Genomic DNA, 21,947 nt, shown 5'->3' on the forward strand with positions numbered 1-21,947 from the left:
GCAGTGATAAGAATCGAGGGCTTTGAAAAAGAAGCAGCAATCCAGAAAGGAGTGAGGCAAGGCTGCAGTTTGTCCCCTCTCCTTTTCAATGTTTACATAGAACAGGCAGTAAAGGAAATCAAAGAGAAATTTGGAAATGGAATCACAGTCCAAGGAGAGGAAATCAAAACCTTGAGATTTGCCGATGATATTGTTATTTTATCTGAGACTGCAGAAGATCTCGAAGTTGCTGAATGGCATGGATGAAGTCTTGGGTAAGGAGTACAAGATGAAAATAAATAAGTCCTAAACAAAAGTAATGGAGTGCAGTCGAACGAAGGCAGGTGATGCAGGAAATATTAGATTAGGAAATGAAGTCTTAAAGGAAGTAGATGAATATTGTTACTTGGGTAGTAAAATAACTAACGATGGCAGAAGTAAGGACATAAAATGCAGACTAGCACAAGCAAGGAAGAGCTTTCTTAAGAAATTTGCTCACTTCAAACATTGATATCGGAATTAGAAAGATGTTTTTGAAGACTTTCGTGTGGAGCGTGGCATTGTATGGAAGTGAAACATGGACGACAACTGGCTCAGAAAGAAAGAGAATAGAAGCATTTGAAATGTGGTGTTACAGAAGAATGCTGAAGGTGAGATGGATAGATCGAATCACGAATGAAGAGATACTGAATCGAATTGGTGAGAGGAGATCGATTTGGCTAAATTTGACGAGAAGAGATAGAATGATAGGACACATCTTAAGACACCCAGGACTTGTTCAGTTGGTTTTTGAAGGAAGTGTAGGGGGTAAGAACGGTAGGGGTAGACCAAGATATGAATATGACAAGCAGATTAGAGCAGATGTAGGATGCAATAGTTACGTAGAAATGAAAAGGTTAGCACAGGATAGGGTGGCATGGAGAGCTGCATCAAACCAGTCTATGGACTGATGACTCAAACAACATACTGAATAATTATCACTGTTCTTCACCTTCATGACTACTAACGTACTTTCACTCTAACAGAATCTATAATGAGTTTTCTGGTACTGAATTACAGTCACCGTGTCAGCGTAACAAATTATTTCAAACGACTGGTTGATGTGAAGCTCGAGTGGTCACAACTGGTGACTGGTAACAACTGGGTGATGTGAGGTCCCACTACTGGTTATTTATGGACGATATGGTTTTCCGCCGGGGTCATCCGCGGTCATCTCATGGGGAGGGGGGTTGGTTATCCTAAATCGGCATATGCAGGTGGATTTGGATTTCTTACTTTATCCCACTTAATAAACTGGCGATACACATTCATATGTCTTACTCTGAACTCATATCGTTCGGTGATCATGGAAATATCACTTAATTCCTGTCCTCCACCTTTCGCGCGCGAAGTCGGCGTCCCTGATGGCGTGCTCTTCTTGACCAATGGCGAGATAGCGTGGGTCATTTCCAAGAATTCATTACTTTAATTTATTATAATTACTATTAACATGGGAATGATATTACAAAAATCCCCTCTATTCAATTATGTGGTTGGAATAATTTGTCATCGGAGAAGCTAACTGGAGTTCACTCTGAGTTTCTCTTATGTTCGTTTATCTGCGGGCCTATGACAAATTTTTCCATTGGTCAACACCGCATCGGTTAGTTTAAAATCTCTTCGTTGCAACCTGACAACACAAAATGCCTCGAGGCGTTGGAAATCCTCATACTTCATATTCTTCGTATCGGTAATGCACCTGACTCGCCCTTGTTCAGAAATAAATATTCTTTCACTTCCGTGTAGTCATTACTTCTGTTGTTGTGAGCTCTAGATTTAATCCTCTTAGCTTCTGACCAAGAAACATTCTCCCCATAATGACAAGCTTAACTGTGGCGACGGACTGTCGCGATATGTCTATGTTGAAATCCTTCCGTCCACACAAAACTGACACTGTATTCAATTTAATATTCCTATATATTTGCATTCATCTTATAAAAATCAAATCATGAAAACTAGGGCCTTTCTCATCCGGGTACAATACCATTATGAGGGTCTGATGACCTGGATTTTGGACCCATTTCGACTATAAGCATAATAGATTCAGCATCGTGCTATAGAAGCAGTTCCTTGGTCAGTAATACTATTGTTTTCTGCCAGCTTCTGTGCATGTGAGGCACTGTGGGTCGAATCTACTGATCGTTTTCAATTCATATCCGTCCATCCATTCATTCTTCGTCCTCATGCTTTGAATTGTGGTCAGTGGAGGATTTTGGACTTTTAAGTTGTCATTTCATTTCGTACCATTAGGGGCCGATGACCTAGTTGTTAGGCCCCTTCAAACAACAAACATTAATCAATCAATCAAACAGCGTGAATTCGCTGTTGACTTACTGTCCCATTTAGTTTTACGTTGAGAAAGAATACACGTTCGAATTTTACGCAATGCCTCGAGCTTATGTAAACATTTTGGGACTTGTTAAGGGCGTTTTATCGCAAACAGGAAAAGTGCATAGGCTACTACCCCATGCAACGATCTGGCATTTGTTGTGCGAGTCTGCTCTCTGCGCTGATGTTGCAAAACAAATGAACACTACTGTAGAAAGCACACACACCCCCTGCGGGTGGGGGACGCACATGTAGAATACACCCGCGGTATCCCCTGCCTGTCGTAAGAGGCGACTAAAAGGGGCGACCAAGGGCTGACTGAATTAGAACCATGTAACTTATTTTGAATCGTACCATCACGCGGGGAACACCATAGGTTGCATGTACTTGCGAGTAGTACCACTAAATTCGGTACGAAATAGGTTTGTGATTCGTAGCAGTAAAAGCCTGGCCTGGTGGATTCCAGTACCCGTGCGTCGTACCCATGTGTGCAACACCGCGGGTCTGGGCGTAGCCTGTGAGTTGTACCACTATATGAGCAGCACCGTGGGTCTGCGTTGCCTGTGATTAGTACCCACTATGTGAGGAACACCACGGGAATACCGGCGCCCGTGTTTAGTACACCTAGGTGGGGAACCTTTTCGGTTTGCGTTGACTCTGAGTTGGGCCATTGTGTGAGACACACCATAGGTCTGCGTTACTTGTACGTATTGCAATACTTGTGAGTAGTACCATCTTTTGTGGAACTCCGTGAGTCTTCGCTACTTCTGATTAATACCCCAACATGACACATACCATGGTTCTATTTTACTCGCGACATGTACCATTCTGTGGGGCCTTAGACGTGGATTTTGCACCCCGTTTAGACACCAAGCATCATTGTGCTTTATAAGTGGTTCCTTGGTCGGTAATACTGTTATTTTCGATCTGCATTGAGTCCGCTCCACTGGTTTTTGTTTGTTTGTTTTGTGTTTTGTTGGGTTCCTGTCCATCCATTCATTCATTCTCCATGACATTTTATTTTTATTTTGGTCAGTGGATGCCTTTGAATTTTTTGTTCTTTCATTTCGTACCATTAGGGGCCGATGACCTTCGATGTTAGGCCCCTTAAAACAAGCATCATCATCGTCATCGTAGAAAGCACAACTGTCACCAGAGCGCGTGGAAGTTGATCATTGTTTCAAGAGGAAGTACAACCATCCTTTAACACTAATCAGAGGGGAACAATGTTAAGAGGTCCGAAACTTCGAAAAGTCGAAGTATTGGCCAAAGAAGGGAAAGGGCCACGAAGGGCGTGAAGATGAAAGGTATTAAATAAAATTCTACTTAAGTTCTTATAAATATGCGGTCATTTTTTAGCTGTAGTTTCCTGAACGTCCTAAATTTCAACCCCTTGCCCAAATTCTAGATTGCCTCACAATCTGCCACACGAGCTGGAAAATAGAAATCATGCATTAGCCGGTAACCTACGGAAAACTTTGTGAACAACAAAAGGCAAATAAGTTAGTACGGGAAGGGCAGGTGATCCGGGAAGTGATGGAACCAACTAGAGGGAAAAACATTTTCGATGTGGTGCTGGTAAAACCAGATGAACTCTATAGAGAAACCGAAGTAATAAATGGTATTAGTGATCACGAAGCTGTTTTTGTCGTAGTTAAAAATAAATGTGAAAGAAAGGAAGGTATTAAATTTAGGACTATTAGGCAGTACCACATGGCTGATAAAACAGGGATAAGGCAGTTTTTAAAAAGTGACTATGATCGGTGGAAAACGGTAAATAAAAATGTAAACAAACTCTGGGGTGGGTTTAAAGCAATTGAGGAATGTGAAAATAGGTTTGTACGTTTAAACGTGGTAAGGAATGGTAAAGATTCTCTCTATTATAACAGAATTAGACTAAGGAGGTGGTGCAGGTTGGAAAGAAAGAAATGGCTATGGAAGTAAGGAAAAATTGAAGGAACTTGCTAGGAAGTTGATTCTAGCAAAGAAGTCGGCAACCCCCTGTGGGTGGGGGACGCAGGTGAAGAATACACCCACGGTATCCCCTGCCTGTCGTAAGATGAGACTAAAAGGGGCGACCAAGGGATGATTGAATCAGAACCATGAAACTACTTATGATTAGTACCATCATGCGGTGAACACCATAGGTCGCCTTCACTTGCGAGTAGTACCACTCTGTTGGGTACTCAATAGTTTTGTGATTAGTAGCAGCAAAGAGTGGTTCACTGTGGGTTTCCAGTACCTATGATTATTACCACTAAATGCGGAACACCACGGACTTACGTTGCCTGAGATTAGTACCATTATGTGAGAAACACCACGGGTCTGGGCGTTGCCTCTGGTTAGTAACACAATGTGAGCGACACCATGGTTCTTCGTTGCCTATGTTTAGTACCCACTATATGAGGAACACCACGGGAATACCGGCGCCCGTGACTAGTACACCTAGGTGGGGAACACTATTGGTTTGCATTGCTTATGAGTGGCGACATTATGTGAGAAACATCAGGTCTGCGTTACCTGTACGACTTACAATACTTGTGAGCAGTACCATAATGTTTGGAACACCGCGAGTTTACGCTACCTTTGATTAGTACCGCAACTTGAGAAATACTATGGTTCTGCTTTACTAACGATAAGTGCCATTATGAGGGACCGTTGACATGGATATTGAACTTCTTTAGACAAGCATCATCGATTCAGGATTGTGCTTTGGAAGCGGTCCCTTGGTCAGTAATATTGTTTCTGGGAATGAGAGGCATTGCGGGTCAGATCCACTGGATGTTTTGAATTCATATTCATCAATTCATTCTTCATCACGTTTTAAATTCTGGTCAATGGATGAATTTTGTACTCCTAAATTCTCATTGCATTTCGTCTCATTTCGCACCAGAGGGGCAGATAACCTAGATGTTAGGCCCCTTTAAACAAAAGCATCATCAAGAAGTCAGCTAAGGATAACATGATGGCAAGCATAATTGGTGGTCATACAAATTTAATGGAAAAATGGAAGGGTGTGTATAGGTACTTTACGGCAGAAACAGGTTCAAAGGACATCCCAGGAATCATTAATGAACAAGGGAAGTGTGTATGCGAGGATCTTCAAAAGGCAGAATTATCCAGTCAGCAGTATGTAAAGATTGGTGGTTACAAGGATAATGTCCAGATAGGGGGGCGAGTAAAACTAAAGTCGTATTAAAATTTACCTATGATAACAATGACATTTACAGTAAGATACAAAAGTTGAAAACTAGAAAAGCAGCTGGAATTGATAACATTTCTGAGGATATACTAAAGGCAATGGGTTGGAAAAACGTGAGACTTACAGCTGAAAATTACAGGCCAGTCAGTTTGACATGCATTGCATGTAAGCTTTGGGAAAGCATTCTTTCTGATTATATTAGACATGTTTGCGATATTAACTGGTTTGACAGAAGGCACTTTGGGTTTAGGAAATGTTATTCCACTGAAGCTCGGCTTGTAGGTTTTCAGCAAGATATAGCAGATATCCTAGATTCAGGAGGCCAAATGGACTGTTTTGCGATTGACGTATCTAAGGTGTTTGATAGGGTAGATCATGGGAGACTACTGTCAAAAATGAGTGCTATTGTAGAAAAAAGTGAATGGGTGGCTATATTTCTAGAAAATAGAACTCAGTGAATTAGAACAGGCGAAGCTTTATCTGACCCTGTAATAGAGGTGAATTCGTAAAGTTAGTATTATTGGACCTTTGATTTCTTATATATATTTCAATGATATGTGTAAAGTGGAATCAGAGGGAAGGCTGTTTGCAAATGTTATTCTATGTAGAGTAATAAATAAGTTACACTATTGTGAGCAACTGCAAAAAGACCTCGATAATGTTGTGAGATGGACAGTAGGCAATGGTATGATAATAAACGGGGTTAAGCCGGGTTGAGTTTCACAAAAAGTCCTCTCAGTTTTAATTACTGCGTTGATGGGGTGAAAGTTCCTTTTGGGGATCATTGTAAGTACCTAGGTGTTAATAAAAGAAAATGCCTTCATTGGGGTAAACACACAAATATTATTGTTAATAAAGGGTACAGATCTCTGCACATAGTTATGAGGGTATTTAGGGGTTGTAGTAAGGATGTAAAGGAGAGGGCATATAAGTCTCTGGTAAGACCCCAACTAGAGTATGGTTCCAATCTATGGGACCCTCACCAGGATTACTTGATTCAAGAACAGGAAAAAATCCAAAGAAAAGCACCTCGATTTTTTTCCGTGTTTCCGACAAGAGAGTAGCGTTACGAAAATGTTCCCACTTGGGAGAAAGACGAGCTGCTCGATTAAGTGGTATGTTCCGAGCTGTCAGCGGAGAGATGGCGTGGGAGGACATCAGTATACGAATAAGTTTGAGTGGTGTCCTTAAAAGTAGGAAAGATCACAATATGAAGATAAAGTTGGAACTCAAGAGGACAAATTGGGGGCAAATATTCGTTTATAGGAAGGAATGCCGGGCTGAGTGGCTCAGACGTTTAAGGCGCTGGCCTTCTGCCCCAACTTGGCAGGTTCGATCCTGGCTCAGTCAGGTGGTATTTGAAAGTGTTCAAATATGTCAGCCTCGTGTCGGTAGACTTACTGGCACGTAAAAGAACTCCTGCGGGACTAAATTCCGGCACTTCGGAGTCTCCGAAAACCGTAAGGGTAGTTAGTGGGACGTAAAACAATTATTATTAGGAAGGGGAGTTAGGGATTGGAATAACTTATCAAGGGAGATGTTCAATATTTTTCCAATTTCTTTGCGATCACTTAAGGCTAGAAAAACAGATAAGGAATCTGCCACCTGGGCGACTACCCTAAATGCAGATCAATAGTGATTGATTGAATGTTCATCAAACCATTAATTCCAGCCTCGAATGCGCTAATATCTTCGGGATCGGAGAACAACAGTTGACCAAGGGAAGTCGGATAGCATGCATGAAAGTGAACAGTATAAGGGCTCCATGGTCGCCAAACCACGCTTCCAAGTTGAGACTGTGGCGCCCTGTTTACGAGAGGCAGGGGATACCGTGGGTGTGACTGCAGAAGATCGACGCAAAGAGAGAACGAACGCCACCAGTAACTTAGAAACGATCAATCAGATCGCACCAAGTCACTATTGAGTTGTGTAGCAGTAGACTTGAAATAGGCTGTAGCAATAAAATGGTCCCCTTTTAGCTCAAGCAGTGGACAGGTGCAGAGATCAGCTTAAGGCTTGGTGTGGAAAGAAACGGGAAAGTATCTCGCTCGTCTTTCTATAATGTTGAGCTTAATCAAGGACTACCCGTTCGCTACTGCACACTCTGTTATGTTAGTTTTCTTCAACGGAGGGATGTTTCATATTTGGTTCTCATTTTCAGGATGATCGAGTTTGTTCAGGAGCTGAATATGAAGGTCCCACCCAGCTTCTTCGTTCTGGTGTTGAAAGCGCTTCTGCTCATCGGTGGAGTGGAGTCCAATCCCGGACCTGTTGATAAGGTAACCATACTTCAGGATTTGTTGTCCGTGCTAGTCGTAGGTCTCAAACGTTACTTTAAACATTTTCTGAGAGCCCTAGTAGAAACAGGACTCCCTACATCAAGATTTACTAACTTAAAACAAGGACCTACCCTACTTGTAAATATTAAGGCGACCTCCGAGTTTTAACCCTTTGTACCAGATGTTTGTGATAGGCTTTGTGAACGCGAATACAATATATTACTAGAGATGAGAATTGCTCGCCTGGTGGCCATGATCGTTAAGGCGCTGTAGTCTAAAACTGTCTGACACCGAGGTTAGCCGGTTCGAGTCCCGCTGGTCGAAAAAAATGTCACCATCAGAATGTTGGCCGGCAGGGTAGGGGAGGTGGTGGTATACAATTTCTAATCACTAGATTGCGTGCCAAAAGCCTGGATTAAATTACAAACCTCTCCGCAGTGCTCATATGGAGTGATAGGCATATGACTCTGTTGAGGGTGATTCGTCCGTCCGATGGGGACGTTAAGCCTTCAGCAGACCCCTTGGTGCTATTCGACAGGAGTAGGCTATGTGCCGGCACCGGGTTTCACCCTCTCCCTACTATCATATATCACGTCATTCATTTCATCTCAACTCCTCTGAGGTTGACGTCAGGAAGGGCATCCGCTCATAAAAACCCGCCACGACATATTCATCTCACCTCATACCCGACCCCGTACGGAAACGGAACAAGGGTTGGACAAACAGAGATGAGAATCATAGGCACTAAAAGCAGTTAAAATAGCTATGTAAATAGGCACTAACGTGTAAAATAGACAACAAAATAGGCATGAAAGAATACTTATAATTTAATAACGCATCCAATTACTATAAAAGGAATTTACAACAAGCAACTTTTCACTGTTTTCCGGTAGGTAACAATCTTGTTCTGTCATGCATAAAGTTTTTGTATTGAAGAAAGATTTCTCAACATCACATGAAGAGATCGGACAGAACTTCAGTGAAGCCACTTCATCTCGTCGTAGTTCTATTGCTTCATCTACCTCACCTCGCAGGACCCTGGCTACTTTTATCATCTCTTTCCATCCTGGATTCCGCTGCAGGACTCTATCGAACTTTTCGCTTATGCTGGGATATATTAGATATTGTAGGCCTGACATTTCATTTTCATGCCCTTCGTGGCCTTGTCGTTCTTTGGCAAACACCTTCATTTTTCGAAGGATCAGATCCCTTTCATATTTCCCTCTGATTAGTGTTAATAGACGATGGTTGCCCAGATGTACTTCACTACCACCACTTGGCAGAAACACAACCAGCTATATAAAGCTTATGTTTCCTGTTCGAGCAACCAAACTAGCACATCTTCGCATGAGGGCAGAGTTAATAGTGAAAGATATAGTAGGGCCTTTTGTAGTGAATGGCCCTGTTACCAGAAAAATGTGAACATTTTCTGCTTGTTCAGACACCTCAAACAAAGGAAACAGAAAATTTACCACGAACCTGCTACGCAGGCGTAGCAGGGGGAGAGGTGATACTCCCACGTGGCGCGTCCCAGGTGGCGGATAGGGGGTCCTAACCGGCTTGCCGGCGGACTTGCGGGAAATAAAATACCTCTCGCGGACCAAACACACACCTCCTTTGGGTGGGGGAGGCTGACGAATAATACACCCACGGTATACCCTGCCTGTCGTGCGAGGCGACTAAAAGGGGCGACCAAGGGATGAATGAATTAGAACCATGAAACTACTCTTGATTCGTACCATCATGCGAGGAACACCATTTGTTGTATGTACTTGCGAGTGGTATCATTAACATGGTACGAAATATGTTTGTGATTCGTTGCAGTAAAAAGCCTGGCCGGTTGGATTCCAGTACCCGTGCGTTGTACCGATGTGGGCAACACCGCGGGTCTGGGCGTAGCCTGTGAGTTGTACCACTATATGCGGAACACCACGGGGCCCTTGGGACCGGCACCCGTGACTAGTACCCTAGGTGAGGAAACTCATCGGTTTGCGTTGGCTGTAAGTGGCGCCATTGTGTGCGAAACACCATAGGTCTGCTTACCTGTACGAAGTACAATACTTGAGTAGTACCATCTTGTGTGGAACACCGTGAGTCTTCGCTACTTCTGATTAATACCCCAACATGACACATACCATGGTTCTATTTTACTCGCGACATGTACCATTCTGTGGGGCCTTAGACGTGGATTTTGCACCCCCTTTAGACACCAAGCATCATTGTGCTTTATAGGTGGTTCCTTGGTCGGTAATGTTATTTTCGTTCTCTACTGAATCCGATCCACTGGTTTTTGTTTGTTTGTGTCTTGTTGGGTTCCTGTCCATCCATTCATTCTTCATGACATTTTTTATTTTTATTTTGGTCAGTGGATTCCTTTGTAATTTTTGTTCTTTCATTTCGTATCATTACGGGCAGATGACTTTCGATGTTAGGACCCTTAAAACAACAAACAACATCATCAGAAAATTTAATTCTATTTGTGTGCAGTATTTTATCCCATTTCATATTATATAGGAACCCCGTGAAACTGCCAGACCTACAATATCTAGTTCCCTTGACTTCCACTGCAGCGCTTCGAACTGTGGGCTTATGAACGTAAGCAATGCTATGACACAAACCTTCAATAAGGTACTGCTACCATTTAAATTTGATTATTTTTTGCTTTTTGTCACTTAAAATGACCTTGACTGCTTATACTCTTTAACATGTTGAGCATCGGACAATTTTTTTTTAAAACCTTCTCGTTGTCTGCTATCTTTTGGATTTTTATCTTCTGAAATGTTGGAAACTATGGGGTAAAATATAAATACACAATTTTTTTTTTTCTGATAATATCCATAGCAGTCTTGGGGCTGGAACTAGCGATTCTGCACAGCGTTCCGGGCAAATTTCCCTCATATTTATAGGAAATACAGAAAATACTTTCATTAATATATTTTTGGGTCATTCGTGCTTCAACAGTTGGCAAGATAGCATGCACACTGGTATAAGAACATTGTTGTCTTTTGTCATATGCAATCACACTTTTATGTATCATTGTTTATAATATTACTTCCCACCATTGCAGTGCATATGTCTGAAGAAAATCTTCACATTTGATCCGAAAAATAATAAAATCGAATTAAATTAGTGTTCCTATATCTTAAATTTCAACAGTTGGGCTAATTCGCAATAATGCTTAGTGTATAGACTATATCATGAATTTGTTACAAAAAGAAACTATTAGAGATATTTCCAGAAGTACAAAACTTAAAGTAGGAACAAGGGAATTCGAAATTTACATGAAAATATATCCTCAAAGATTTTTCACTTATAATTTGGCAGTTTCGTGTAGAGTTCAGAGTGAAAAATATAATAAAAATGACGTCAAACGATACCTGAGTAGCGTAGAGGAGAGATTCTTTCTTTATGCTTACCAGGGACACAAGCTGCTCCTAGCGATATTCTTACTTATCTAGAAGAATTAAAACGGAGGCACTATAGATCTGAGTTGTGAAAATTTTATTTGTTACTATTGGCTGACTTTGGTCAGCCGGATCAGTTATCATGAAGACTTTTATGTTGCCTGCAATAGATCCTGCATCATGTGTGGCCACAAGGAAGCCACACTCATTGAAAATGAGAAAAACGCCTAATTTGAAATTGTCGTGGCATGCGGCCATAACCTTACATTTTGTCACAATTTAGAAAGACCCTAGGGGATGCTGGCGGCTTATTGGGAGATTCGCGGCCCTATTGCCCACCTCCACCCAGCACAACAGTTATTAACCGGACCTCACCAATCGAGACACTGTTTTTTCACTGGCCTGGTCTTGTAGTGGTAGAACAAATATTTTAGTTACACATTTACTGTTTGTACTGCATAATGAATAGTTTAATAACATGGAGCTCGCATTGTCCGTCAGGACTAATGTTTGTAGCTGAGATTGTAGTATCGTGCCCTACCTACAAGCTCCCACGACTTCTCGTCACACACAAATGGTAAATCTTGGAATTTCAAGTGGCATTACATTTAGTCTCATCTCGTACCATTAGGGGCCGATGACCTACATGTTAGCCCCTTTAAACAGCATCATAATCATCAAAATTTTGAAATTAAAAGTTAAGGTGAGACAATCAAAAATCATATTTTAGAAGTTGTACTGGTACCAATCGAAATCAAGCTCCACACCGTGATCACAAGCTAACTAGGACTCAAACTTAAAACATCCCCTTAAAACTTGCACTACACAGGGTAATGCTCATACATCATTTTCATGATTATCATTATGTAAACCAAACTGCTGTAACACCCAAGTAGCATCTACAGCTATCTCGAGTTCCCAATACATTTACACTTAATTCACTGTTCTGGAACACAACTATCAAAAGATAACTGATTGGGCGCCAGTGTACTTGGTGATACACAATATGAAATAAGCATGAGAATAAACTGTCACTCAGGGTGGGGTCATAGGCTGACGATATGCCGACTTGCTGCCCTCACCTGATGACTTGTTGAACTGAAAGTAAAGGCATTACGATATACTGGCTAGGTTATATTCTTTTGAAATGACACACTATCAAAATATCTAAATATACTTACAAACTTAACCACCTCAATATTGTTTACAACATATATCAAATGCAGGAAATAAACTTGAAAACTCTGACCCCATTAATACAATATATGGCATGCCACCTGAATATCGCGTAACATAAATTTCAACATGGAACATACACTGTTTCTCTTCTTATTCTCAACCCGCACAGAATTTACACGTCATAATATAAAGCTTAATAAATTAGCTGGTACGACGACCATTTCTATCAACACTATATTCGGACTTCCTCCGTCCTTTGCCACACCCCAAACTCACTGTACATGTATACACAAAACCTTAACTGGAATTTGTATATAATCTGGCTAGTCTGAATAATGGGGATCACATACCTATGCAGTATAACTCGCAACACCATTTCGAATTGATCTGTAGTGGTTGTTTGTAGTTGAAAGTTGATATTAAATACCACCATACCTCGTCCACACTCTCCGATAACTTAGGTGACAAGTTTTTGGTTAGTTGTTTTAGATTGAAGTCATACTCACGTTGTATTCCGCCAAGTGCATAGGCATAGCCCTTCATAGGGTATCATATATAGATCTCTAACCCTGCAGTGCGTCCCAACCGGCCATCCATAGATGAGACCAATCTCCAAAAGATAAGACACCAGCGTACAATATGGCTAAACGACGCACACTTCAAGCAAGACAACCACCCGATGTCAATACTTCCACTACTCAACACCAACAAGACCTCTCTTTTTTTTCCTAGTGAGATCAAGTATATGGGAGCCCCAGGGCGAAAAATATGCCCTCTTACTCACTGTTCCCGTGGTTCCCTGATGAGTGAGAAAAAGTCGCGAGTTACCTACACTGGCGGGGGAAAAATCACTTTCCTATCATGGATGGTAGGGCGAAATTGAAACCCGCTTATCACTGCACCGCAACCTGATTTCAACTAGGAAGTCTTAGAGAAACAGAATTTAGTACCTGTTAGTGAATATGTTACCAAATTTGGAAAAGGCCGAAACTTACAATCTGGAATACAAGAGCCAAGGGCCGCGGATTCGGTAACGTGTTGTTGGCTTCTTGGTCCTGATGACCCGTTTGAGTAAAGAAAGACCCTCATCGTTTGATTGGGCCATGGTGATCAGAGATTTAGTCACCCTACCCTGCTTAAAAATTGAACAGTAGAGATCCTAAGTTTCTGACGAATCTTGATATTAGTGGTGTACCATAGTGAAACGGTCATGCGCAGCAGCTCCTTGTTCCGGAACACCTGGAGTCGCCGAATGTGCGTTTTGGCAATATAGCACCAGACCTCACAGCCGTAGAGAAAGATGGGGCGAATGCACGCAAGATACAAGGACCTCTTGATACAATCGCTGAGATGCCTATATAGTAGCAGAGGGCGCAATGCTACCGTTCTGGCGTTGGCTCGCTGTAATGCCTGGTCCCCACATTCCATCTCCAGGTTAGTGCTTTGTCCAGGATCATACCAAGGTACTTGACACGAGTCAACCGTGGTAACTTGGTGCGGCGGAGTTTATGAAGAATTCTCGGTCTCCGACTCGAAACGAGGATCGCCTGGGTTTTGTCCGGGTTAATTTTGACTTTGTTCTTAGTACACCAAGATAGAAATTGGTTTATCCATGCTTGCATTTTCGTTGTGGCATCACGATATCTTCGTTGGGTGGTATAAACTGCAGTGTCATCAGCATATTGTTGAACTTCTACTCCTGCTACCCTGGGGAGATCGTTCACATATAGGGCGTGCAAGGTTGGCGACAGTGCTCTTCCCTGAGACACTCTTGCCATCAAGCGCCGAGGGGTGGAGTTCTCACCATCGCAGGTGACAAATTGTCGATCGCGTAGATACGAGTGGAGAATTTTGACTAGGTATAGGGGTACCTTGTATAATTCCCCCAATTTCATTAAAAGATTATCGTGCCAGACGGTATCAAAAGCCATGTAGACATCGAAAAAGACCGCTACGCCGTAGCGTGAACGAGCCCGTGGCATATTGAACCAGGCGCAATACCGCCAATGGGGCTGAGCGTTGGTCCGGAAACCAAACTGCTCCGGTCTCAATATTCTACTGGATGTAAGGTAACAATTGAGGCGTTTGACAATACGTCAATCGATTTTTTTTTTACAAATGGGAGAGAAGGCTGATAGGGCGGCAATTCTCTGCTAATAGTCTATTTCCCCGGCTTAAAAATCAGGCAGACCTCTGCCGTCTTCCAGGCCGTTGGGTAGTAACCCAGGGAAAGGCAGGCCGTAAAGAGGGCAGCTAGAAAGACCACAGCCCTGTAGGGGAGGGACTTAATTTCGTTAACGGTTACACTATCAGCCGCGAGAGATTTCTCCGTAGATGAATCTAGTGGTGATTCCTTTTTTCGTAACTCGGTATGAAATACACACCGCCAACATTTACAAGAAGTCTTTATTTTCATTATGTAAGCAATATTCGAGATTGTGCTCCGCAGTAAACTGATATATTGAGTTAACTATACAATTAGTCTTCGTACTGTGAATAAAAAATGTCCAAGATAGTTTCAACTGATTCAGTGATGCCATTAGTAACAGCAGTCTATTCAGTCGAGGACATCTACAGTTAATGTTTCACACTCTTCCCGGTTGCAGTTTCCAGTTTCCATTGTCATATGCACTTTTGATCAGTAATAGGGACTGGGTAATTGTTGTGGGGAGGGAGTGGTCATAAAACCGACCTAATCTCCTGATCATAGCAAGATTTAACTCTGAAACGTCTTATTACATTTCGAGGCTAGTGGATATTGATATCCTTAATATTTTAGGTTTCGAAATAATCCCTGCAAACTACGGATGGAAACCATACAGCCTATATGAAAACGTAGCAAGTCAGTCTTTCCAATATCTCTTGCTGATGAAAACAGGTCGAACATATTTTTCAGGATACCTCCTGTTCCTCTAAACGTGTCCGTTACTTTTTAACTTGTTTGTGAAGAGGTTCTATTAAGAACATCAAATCCATCATTAACAGTGTCAACAAACTGTACTACATGTTCATTCCCAGGAAAAATACACGATATAGCCTTAGCCAGAGAGAAGTTCAGCACTTTTTCTTACGTTTTGTCGTTCACCACCAGTTAGTAGCAAATGTCATTCCGTTATTTTGTGAGTGAATGTTGAGTCCCAAATTTTTTAGTACTGCGCAATGCCCATAAAAAAAGTCTTTTGTAACAGTTTTTCCAGATGGCATGCGTGTATCCTTGTTCTAACAGTTTCTTATTAACGTCACAAATCGCCTAAATCACACAGTCATCAGTACATAGATTTTTTATGCAAGACTTCTCTGGACTTACTCCGAAGTCGATGCTTAACTTTCGGTTGGAACCACCCATACCACTCACAAAAGCCCTTAGGTGAAATCCCGTTTCCTCAAGTTGTACAGTTTCATAAAATAAATCGGTAGTGACGGTCCGGTCGAACTGATAGTAAACAGGCTGTTTGCATTTACCACTTAGACTTCTTATTATAATCTGCATATTTACATGGGGCCCTCTAAATACATCTTCGACACTATCGTAGCATATATCAGATTCAACTTTCATCTCGTCAAAGCTCATCACTACATCTCTTTTAAAATTATCGTTCATAATACTGTTTGACCCTTTAGTACGTTAAAACTAATATTTAAAAAACCCAGGTGGGATTGAAAATTGTAACAACCGCCGAGTTATTGTTGTTTCACAAAGCTTTTCTGGAGATACGCCGAATTGTAACTGCTTTAGCTACGTCTTCAGGTGGCCAGTTTGTACACTTTCCCTTTGGTAAACAGTGTTTTTGACATTTAGAAAAAATCCTCCCATTTTTAAACTTTTTTTTCTCCAATTTCGTTATTATGGCTTGGGATATTTCTTGATCAGTAAGTAATTTTTCTTTCTTTTAATACTTCATTTCGAATATCACACCAACTAGTTCATACTTCGAGTGTAAGTTGTCTTTATTTTGGCGTAACTGTTCGTTAATTTGTCCTTCCTGAGAAAGCTCACTTGATTTCTCTACAGATTTGCTTATTAGCGATTCTAGAACTTTTTTACAATCCCGCCTTTTGGCGCGTGTATTTCTCTCTGAATTGTCTATTGATGCAGAAAACGTGGGGATGTTTTGGGAAGGAACTGTTGCTTTTTTTTTCCAACAAGCGCTTAGGGGGGGGGGGGGGGGGAAGGCCTAACAGTTCAGATTGTAAGTCTCTTTCAAAATCAGAGGACAAAAAATGTTAGGAGCATATACGTTCGATTTTCGAGTTGAAAGCATATTTTCTTTTACAAAAATGTACCCTTGTTTCTGCAGAGTTGGGTCTTTTGGGAATATGTAAAAGGACAACTAACAATTCTTTGTTGTTGGGATGGTTTATACAGCCTCCAAGCGCACAGCACGGCATTTTAACAGCACAAACACGACATATACACTGGAATAATACGCGCAAGTTCACAACTTTCAAAACATTCGCAAGCCTCAGAAGTATTTAACAATTAAAGAAGCAATGTGCAGACCGCAGACGAACACCAATGCACCGAACTTCACTGTTTAGAATGAAAACACCGACACCAAGGAGTATATAGACCGATATTAACGCGCCAAACAAATCGTAGTGTAATGGGAGGGACGGTCCAGTTACGTCACGACCATGGCAGTTTACTGCGCATCCGTCTCGTGACACCTACCATCTCTCTTCCAGCTACCGTGATCGATATCATCTCTGCTGTGGACAGGAAGTGTTCTTAGGTTTCGTTGACATGCCAAGGGAACCTGTTATAATTTAGAGATGGCTCAGATAACCTAACCCATGTGAGATTGAAAATAATGGGATCACGATCTGAATTTAATTCTCTTGGGACTGTAAAATGAATGTCACTATTATAGAATTGTTACTGCCACATCAATGACGTCAGAGTGCTCCACTGGTAGGATAAATAGTAGGTTCCACTGGAGCAAACAGACAAACATCATTGTCCCCCATGTATTGTTGTAGCGTTCTTCCCTTAGGATTAGTCACACGTGAATTCCAATCTGGATGCTTGCAATTTAAGTCACCACTGATAATAGTTGGAACATGGAGAGGTTTATTTAAGAGTATGTAATTCCGCACAATGTAGCGGGGCTTTGGGAGGGAGATAGGCCGCAAAAATACGATAGTGATAGTTTTCATGTCTAACCTCACTGCCGAGGGACTCTATAACACCTTGAGGAAGGGGGTCAATAACGTGGTGAGGAACTTTTGATTTAATCAACACAGCCACGCTCCCATGCTCACCGTTTATTCTGTTCTTACGATACATCGTAAAATTCTTAATTTTGAAGAGCGTATAACGTTTTAGCCATGTTTCACCAGGTAGCATGATATCGATATTGTGACCAGAAATAAAAGCCTCAAGCTCGTACTTCTGATGAACAATTCTCTGACAATTCCAAGCACAAATTGTAAAAGTCCATGTCAGAAAAGAATGCACGTCAAACTAAGATTCAGTGAAGTACAGCACAGTGCATTCAGCAGAACCATAATTATATCCATTGTTGTCTGACACTTTATTTTTTCCAACGTGTCTTTTAGTATAGGCCTGGTAAAATTGATACTCCTGCAGAGGTCTAAGATGTCACGCATGCCCGACAGATTGGAGATGGGTGACGCCTGAGTCGAGAGAGCAGGGTTCGAAGCAGATTCGGGGGGTAGGAGAGCCGCCCGTAACCTGGGCAAATGAGATGTTGGGGTCGACTGGCTTAGAGGATGCTAGTGCACTCTTTTTCTGGGCTTATTCGAGCTCGTTAGTCTGGGTTTGTTCCAGGATGGTTTGAAACAGACGGCATTCTCTCCAGGCTTTGCAGTACACACACTTGGCGGCCGCCACGTGGTTCTACCCTTTCTCTGACACCGATAACATTACGAGGGCCCTTCACGACCCCTGTATGCCTCAATTTTAACATTGGCCCCGCAAAGATATCGCAGGGAGAAGATGGTCTCGCTGAATTTCCTGTTAGGGAGTGTGACACTCATGACACTGAGTGGAATCACCTTCTTGGTATTTGCATCCTTTTTAGTAAATTCATGCAAATCCTTAGGCCCTTAGCCCAGTGCCATGAACCCAGTCAATGCCGGCAGTTGCGACAATGTTGCAGTTAGACGGCAGTTGTTTGGTGTAAAATGAGGTATTAGCTTCTTCAAAATACTGCTTCATGAACTTATAAACCTCAACAATCTCGGCATGAAACTTAAGAGCATCTCTAGTATTGATGATCCTGATTTCGACAGTGCATTTACTTGTTAGATATTTATAGTGGCGCTGGTACTGAGACTCGTCAGCAACCACTAAAGATGGAACAGTCTTTTTGGGGTGAGGGGAGTCTCCATCGCCTCACCCCCACCACCAGTGGGTACCGAGCTGGTCTCATTCTGTTGGGACAGATTGAGAAGAGCTCATAGAAGCCTCCGGTACCACACTTGTTGAGCCACAGTCACATTCGGGGTTGTCGACTTGGTCAGGGTGTAGGCTTCTCTATTATTTTCCCCAAAGGTGGTCTGAGAAGCTAAGACCGGAAAACGTTTTTCTGTCATAGGGGTAGCATTCGTAGCTTTCATCTTTTTAAATTTCATGGAGTGCCATGGTGGAGGGGAAGCAAGGATTTGAGAAACATTGCCTGTATTGACTAACGTTGTGAACATTTTTGGGTCAATATCAGGGAGAATGGTAATTGAACTGTTTTCACTAGAAGCGGAAAGGCTTGCCAAGGAGCTGGTAGGATAATTATCTATTTCATGCGAGGAAATTCCTGCGTCTCCCGGCGGGGGGAGAGCCATGCACAAACGACAACAAGCACAAGATACAGGCACACACACACTAAATCTACTTACCACCAGGTAATTGATGTTAAATTACACTGGTAGACACCAGAAGGCTGCCTACCGTCAGTCGAGCATGCAATACTAATTACATTAGTAACTACACACACGAAATTCCCGCTACAGTACACAATGCATCAGGAGATAAGGGGCTAGGATCAAGCACGTCCGCTCTCTGCCAAGTCAAGATAAGGAATCGGGTGATCTCTCTTCCAACAAACCAGCCATAATATAGCTTTTTCAAATCACATGATTTTCTCAGTACTAGCTAATCACAATCTTCCATAGGCTTTCACATGTGGCATGCAGTTTTTTAAATTGTGAAGCTCAACTTTGGCACATTGGCGCCTTGAAAACTTTTGCGAGACACACGTCAAATTGGGCAGACGAACATCTTGCACAACACTATATTAGTTTCCTTGCTTAACAAATATTTCCCGCTTTCAGGTCTAGAATGCTACCAGTGCAATACAGAGTGCATACACCATCCAAACAATGACTCCCATACATCAACAAATACACAGTATTTCTACAATGAAATACGTAATACCTAACGCAGGGTCTGCACTCTGGTCAACCAAGCGAAGTAGTCTTTTGCACCGTGCACAGTGCATGCACTCTGAGAGGCCCTGACCTAACCTATAACTTGGCGTAAATATAGACATAAATACAAAACTCACTTTACGTGGGGCTGAAATTTTGTACAATTACAAAGTTTATGTCCTGAAAACAGTACTGCGTGCATAATGAATATATCTTTTCATTAAATAGTTCGATCTTAATTTCATGTGATTACGATATTGTTGATAATTTGGCATAATCGTAGCCTTTCTATTAGTGTATAACCTGTGTGTCTTGGGATTAGGGTATGTTTGGCTGTTCACTGGGAGGTTAAACTTGCACCAATTACATTTTAATCATTGATCAGTGGAAGCTGTCCATTGTCTTGTCTGTCTTGTGATCTAAACCTGCACTCTTATCTTTCAGGTGAACTGCGAGTTATGTGGCAGCCTCTTGGAAGAAGCCCTCAAGAACCTTAAGAACGACGAGCTAGCAGCTTCTGTGAAGGCCAAATTACTCCAGGAGTATAAAGAGAAAGTCTATGAATTCGAAAATGAAATAGAAATGAAAGACAAACTGCTTCAGAAGAAGATGGAATTTGTTACCCAGAGGGAGGCCATGCTCATCGAGAAGGAGAAACTCTTGCGAGAGAGGGAGACTCTGCACATTCAGACGGAGAGGGCCTTCATGAAATGTGGAGTAGCATCATCGGCTTGTGTTGGTTCTATCAGGAAGGTGCAGATGGCAACCAAACTCGATGCCACTCCAGAAAACTTTCACAAAGCCGTGTGTGAGGGAAACTGGTCTGGTGTAAGGCACATACTGCAGACCGGTAAATTACCCGTGGAATACAGATTTGCTGATCGCAAGACTCCTCTCCTTTTGGCCTCCGAGACAGGTCACTTGTCTCTGGTTCAATATCTCGTAGAAGAGGCTGGAGCTTGTGTGAACGCCACTGACAACTTGAAAGGGCGAACAGCTCTTCACTGGGCAGCCTACGGTGGACACCGCGATGTCCTCATATACCTAGTTACGGAGGCAAACATGAATCCTTCAGAAAAGACAGCATTGTCGGAAACCGCTCTGCACATAGCAGCAGAAGGTGGCTTCTTGGACGTCGTACGCTTTCTAGTGGGCAATGCCGGCGTTGGCATTCATGATAAAGACTCTAAAGGAATGTGTGCCGCACATTTCGCAGCTAAACGCGGACATTTGCACGTAGTTAAGTATCTCTGGGAGAAATGTGACAAGACTCCATTTGGCACCACGAATGACGGCTGGACGCCTCTGCATTTCGCTTGCGAAGTCGGCCACCTCGACGTAGTGATGTATCTAGTGAAATCTGGTGCTGTGAACAAAAGCACCTTAAATCGTGCCGGATATAAAGCAGTTGCCTATGCTCCCAAAAGTAACTCTGCTATAAAAACATTTTTGTCTTGAGAGGACTGGTCGCAAATTAGGAAGTGATTTGGCAGGTCCAAAACACGACAAAGAAATATTCTGTGTAGAAATGTTTAGAACATGTTTTTAATTTTATTATAAGGAATTTTATTTAATTAACGTAAAGTTCCTATTTTTAATATTCACATATCTCAACGTTAAAATTCTGCAAGACATGACACAATAAACTTACTTTCAAACCTTAAAAGACCTTGTGATTTTGAAGTTGTTAAATAGTGCTTACACTGTCGTGCAGTAACAAGCAAGACCTTTGTAAAATGAAGAAATCTATTCGAGAATTTGTGCTTCATGACATACGTAAAGGCAGTGTAATATGTTTGTTAAAATAAATTTCTTCACTCTTTGCTATATAAAAGAATGCTTTTGATGTTAAATGATAAACCCTAATCCATGGATATTTCATTCCTAGTTCCCCTAGTAAATATTCCTAAAATATGCAATAGAAAGGGAGCAAGTGTTTGAATATAGAAGAACTCGTACTGTGATGTTTGGGACATCACTGTATATTTTTAATTATTGAACTATATATTTAATCGATAAGATGTATATATTTAATCACTGATAGGTCATTTTAAAATTAATATGTATATATATAGGGTTTTTATCATCCATTTCAATCATAATTTCATTTCTTTGTATCGCGGCTATAACGTATTCTGAACGAACAAATTA

At 41.8% G+C, this 21,947-nt stretch overlaps 1 protein-coding gene across 1 annotated transcript in view; it reads left to right on the top strand.

The window, feature by feature from the left end:
* The window catches only part of LOC136860214 (espin-like), a 46,214-nt gene extending 24,505 nt beyond the window's left edge, over positions 1 to 21,709 (top strand). Inside the window, exons 2-3 of the mRNA XM_067138743.2 lie at positions 7,710 to 7,827; positions 20,241 to 21,709. Of these exons, the coding sequence (XP_066994844.2) occupies positions 7,711 to 7,827; positions 20,241 to 21,254 (1,131 nt within the window). The 5' untranslated portion in view covers position 7,710 and the 3' untranslated portion in view covers positions 21,255 to 21,709. The remainder of the gene's footprint in view (positions 1 to 7,709; positions 7,828 to 20,240) is intronic.
* The last annotated feature ends 238 nt before the right edge of the window (positions 21,710 to 21,947 follow it).

Source organism: Anabrus simplex, chromosome 1, assembly GCF_040414725.1.
Source record: "Anabrus simplex isolate iqAnaSimp1 chromosome 1, ASM4041472v1, whole genome shotgun sequence".
NCBI lineage: Eukaryota > Metazoa > Arthropoda > Insecta > Orthoptera > Tettigoniidae > Anabrus > Anabrus simplex.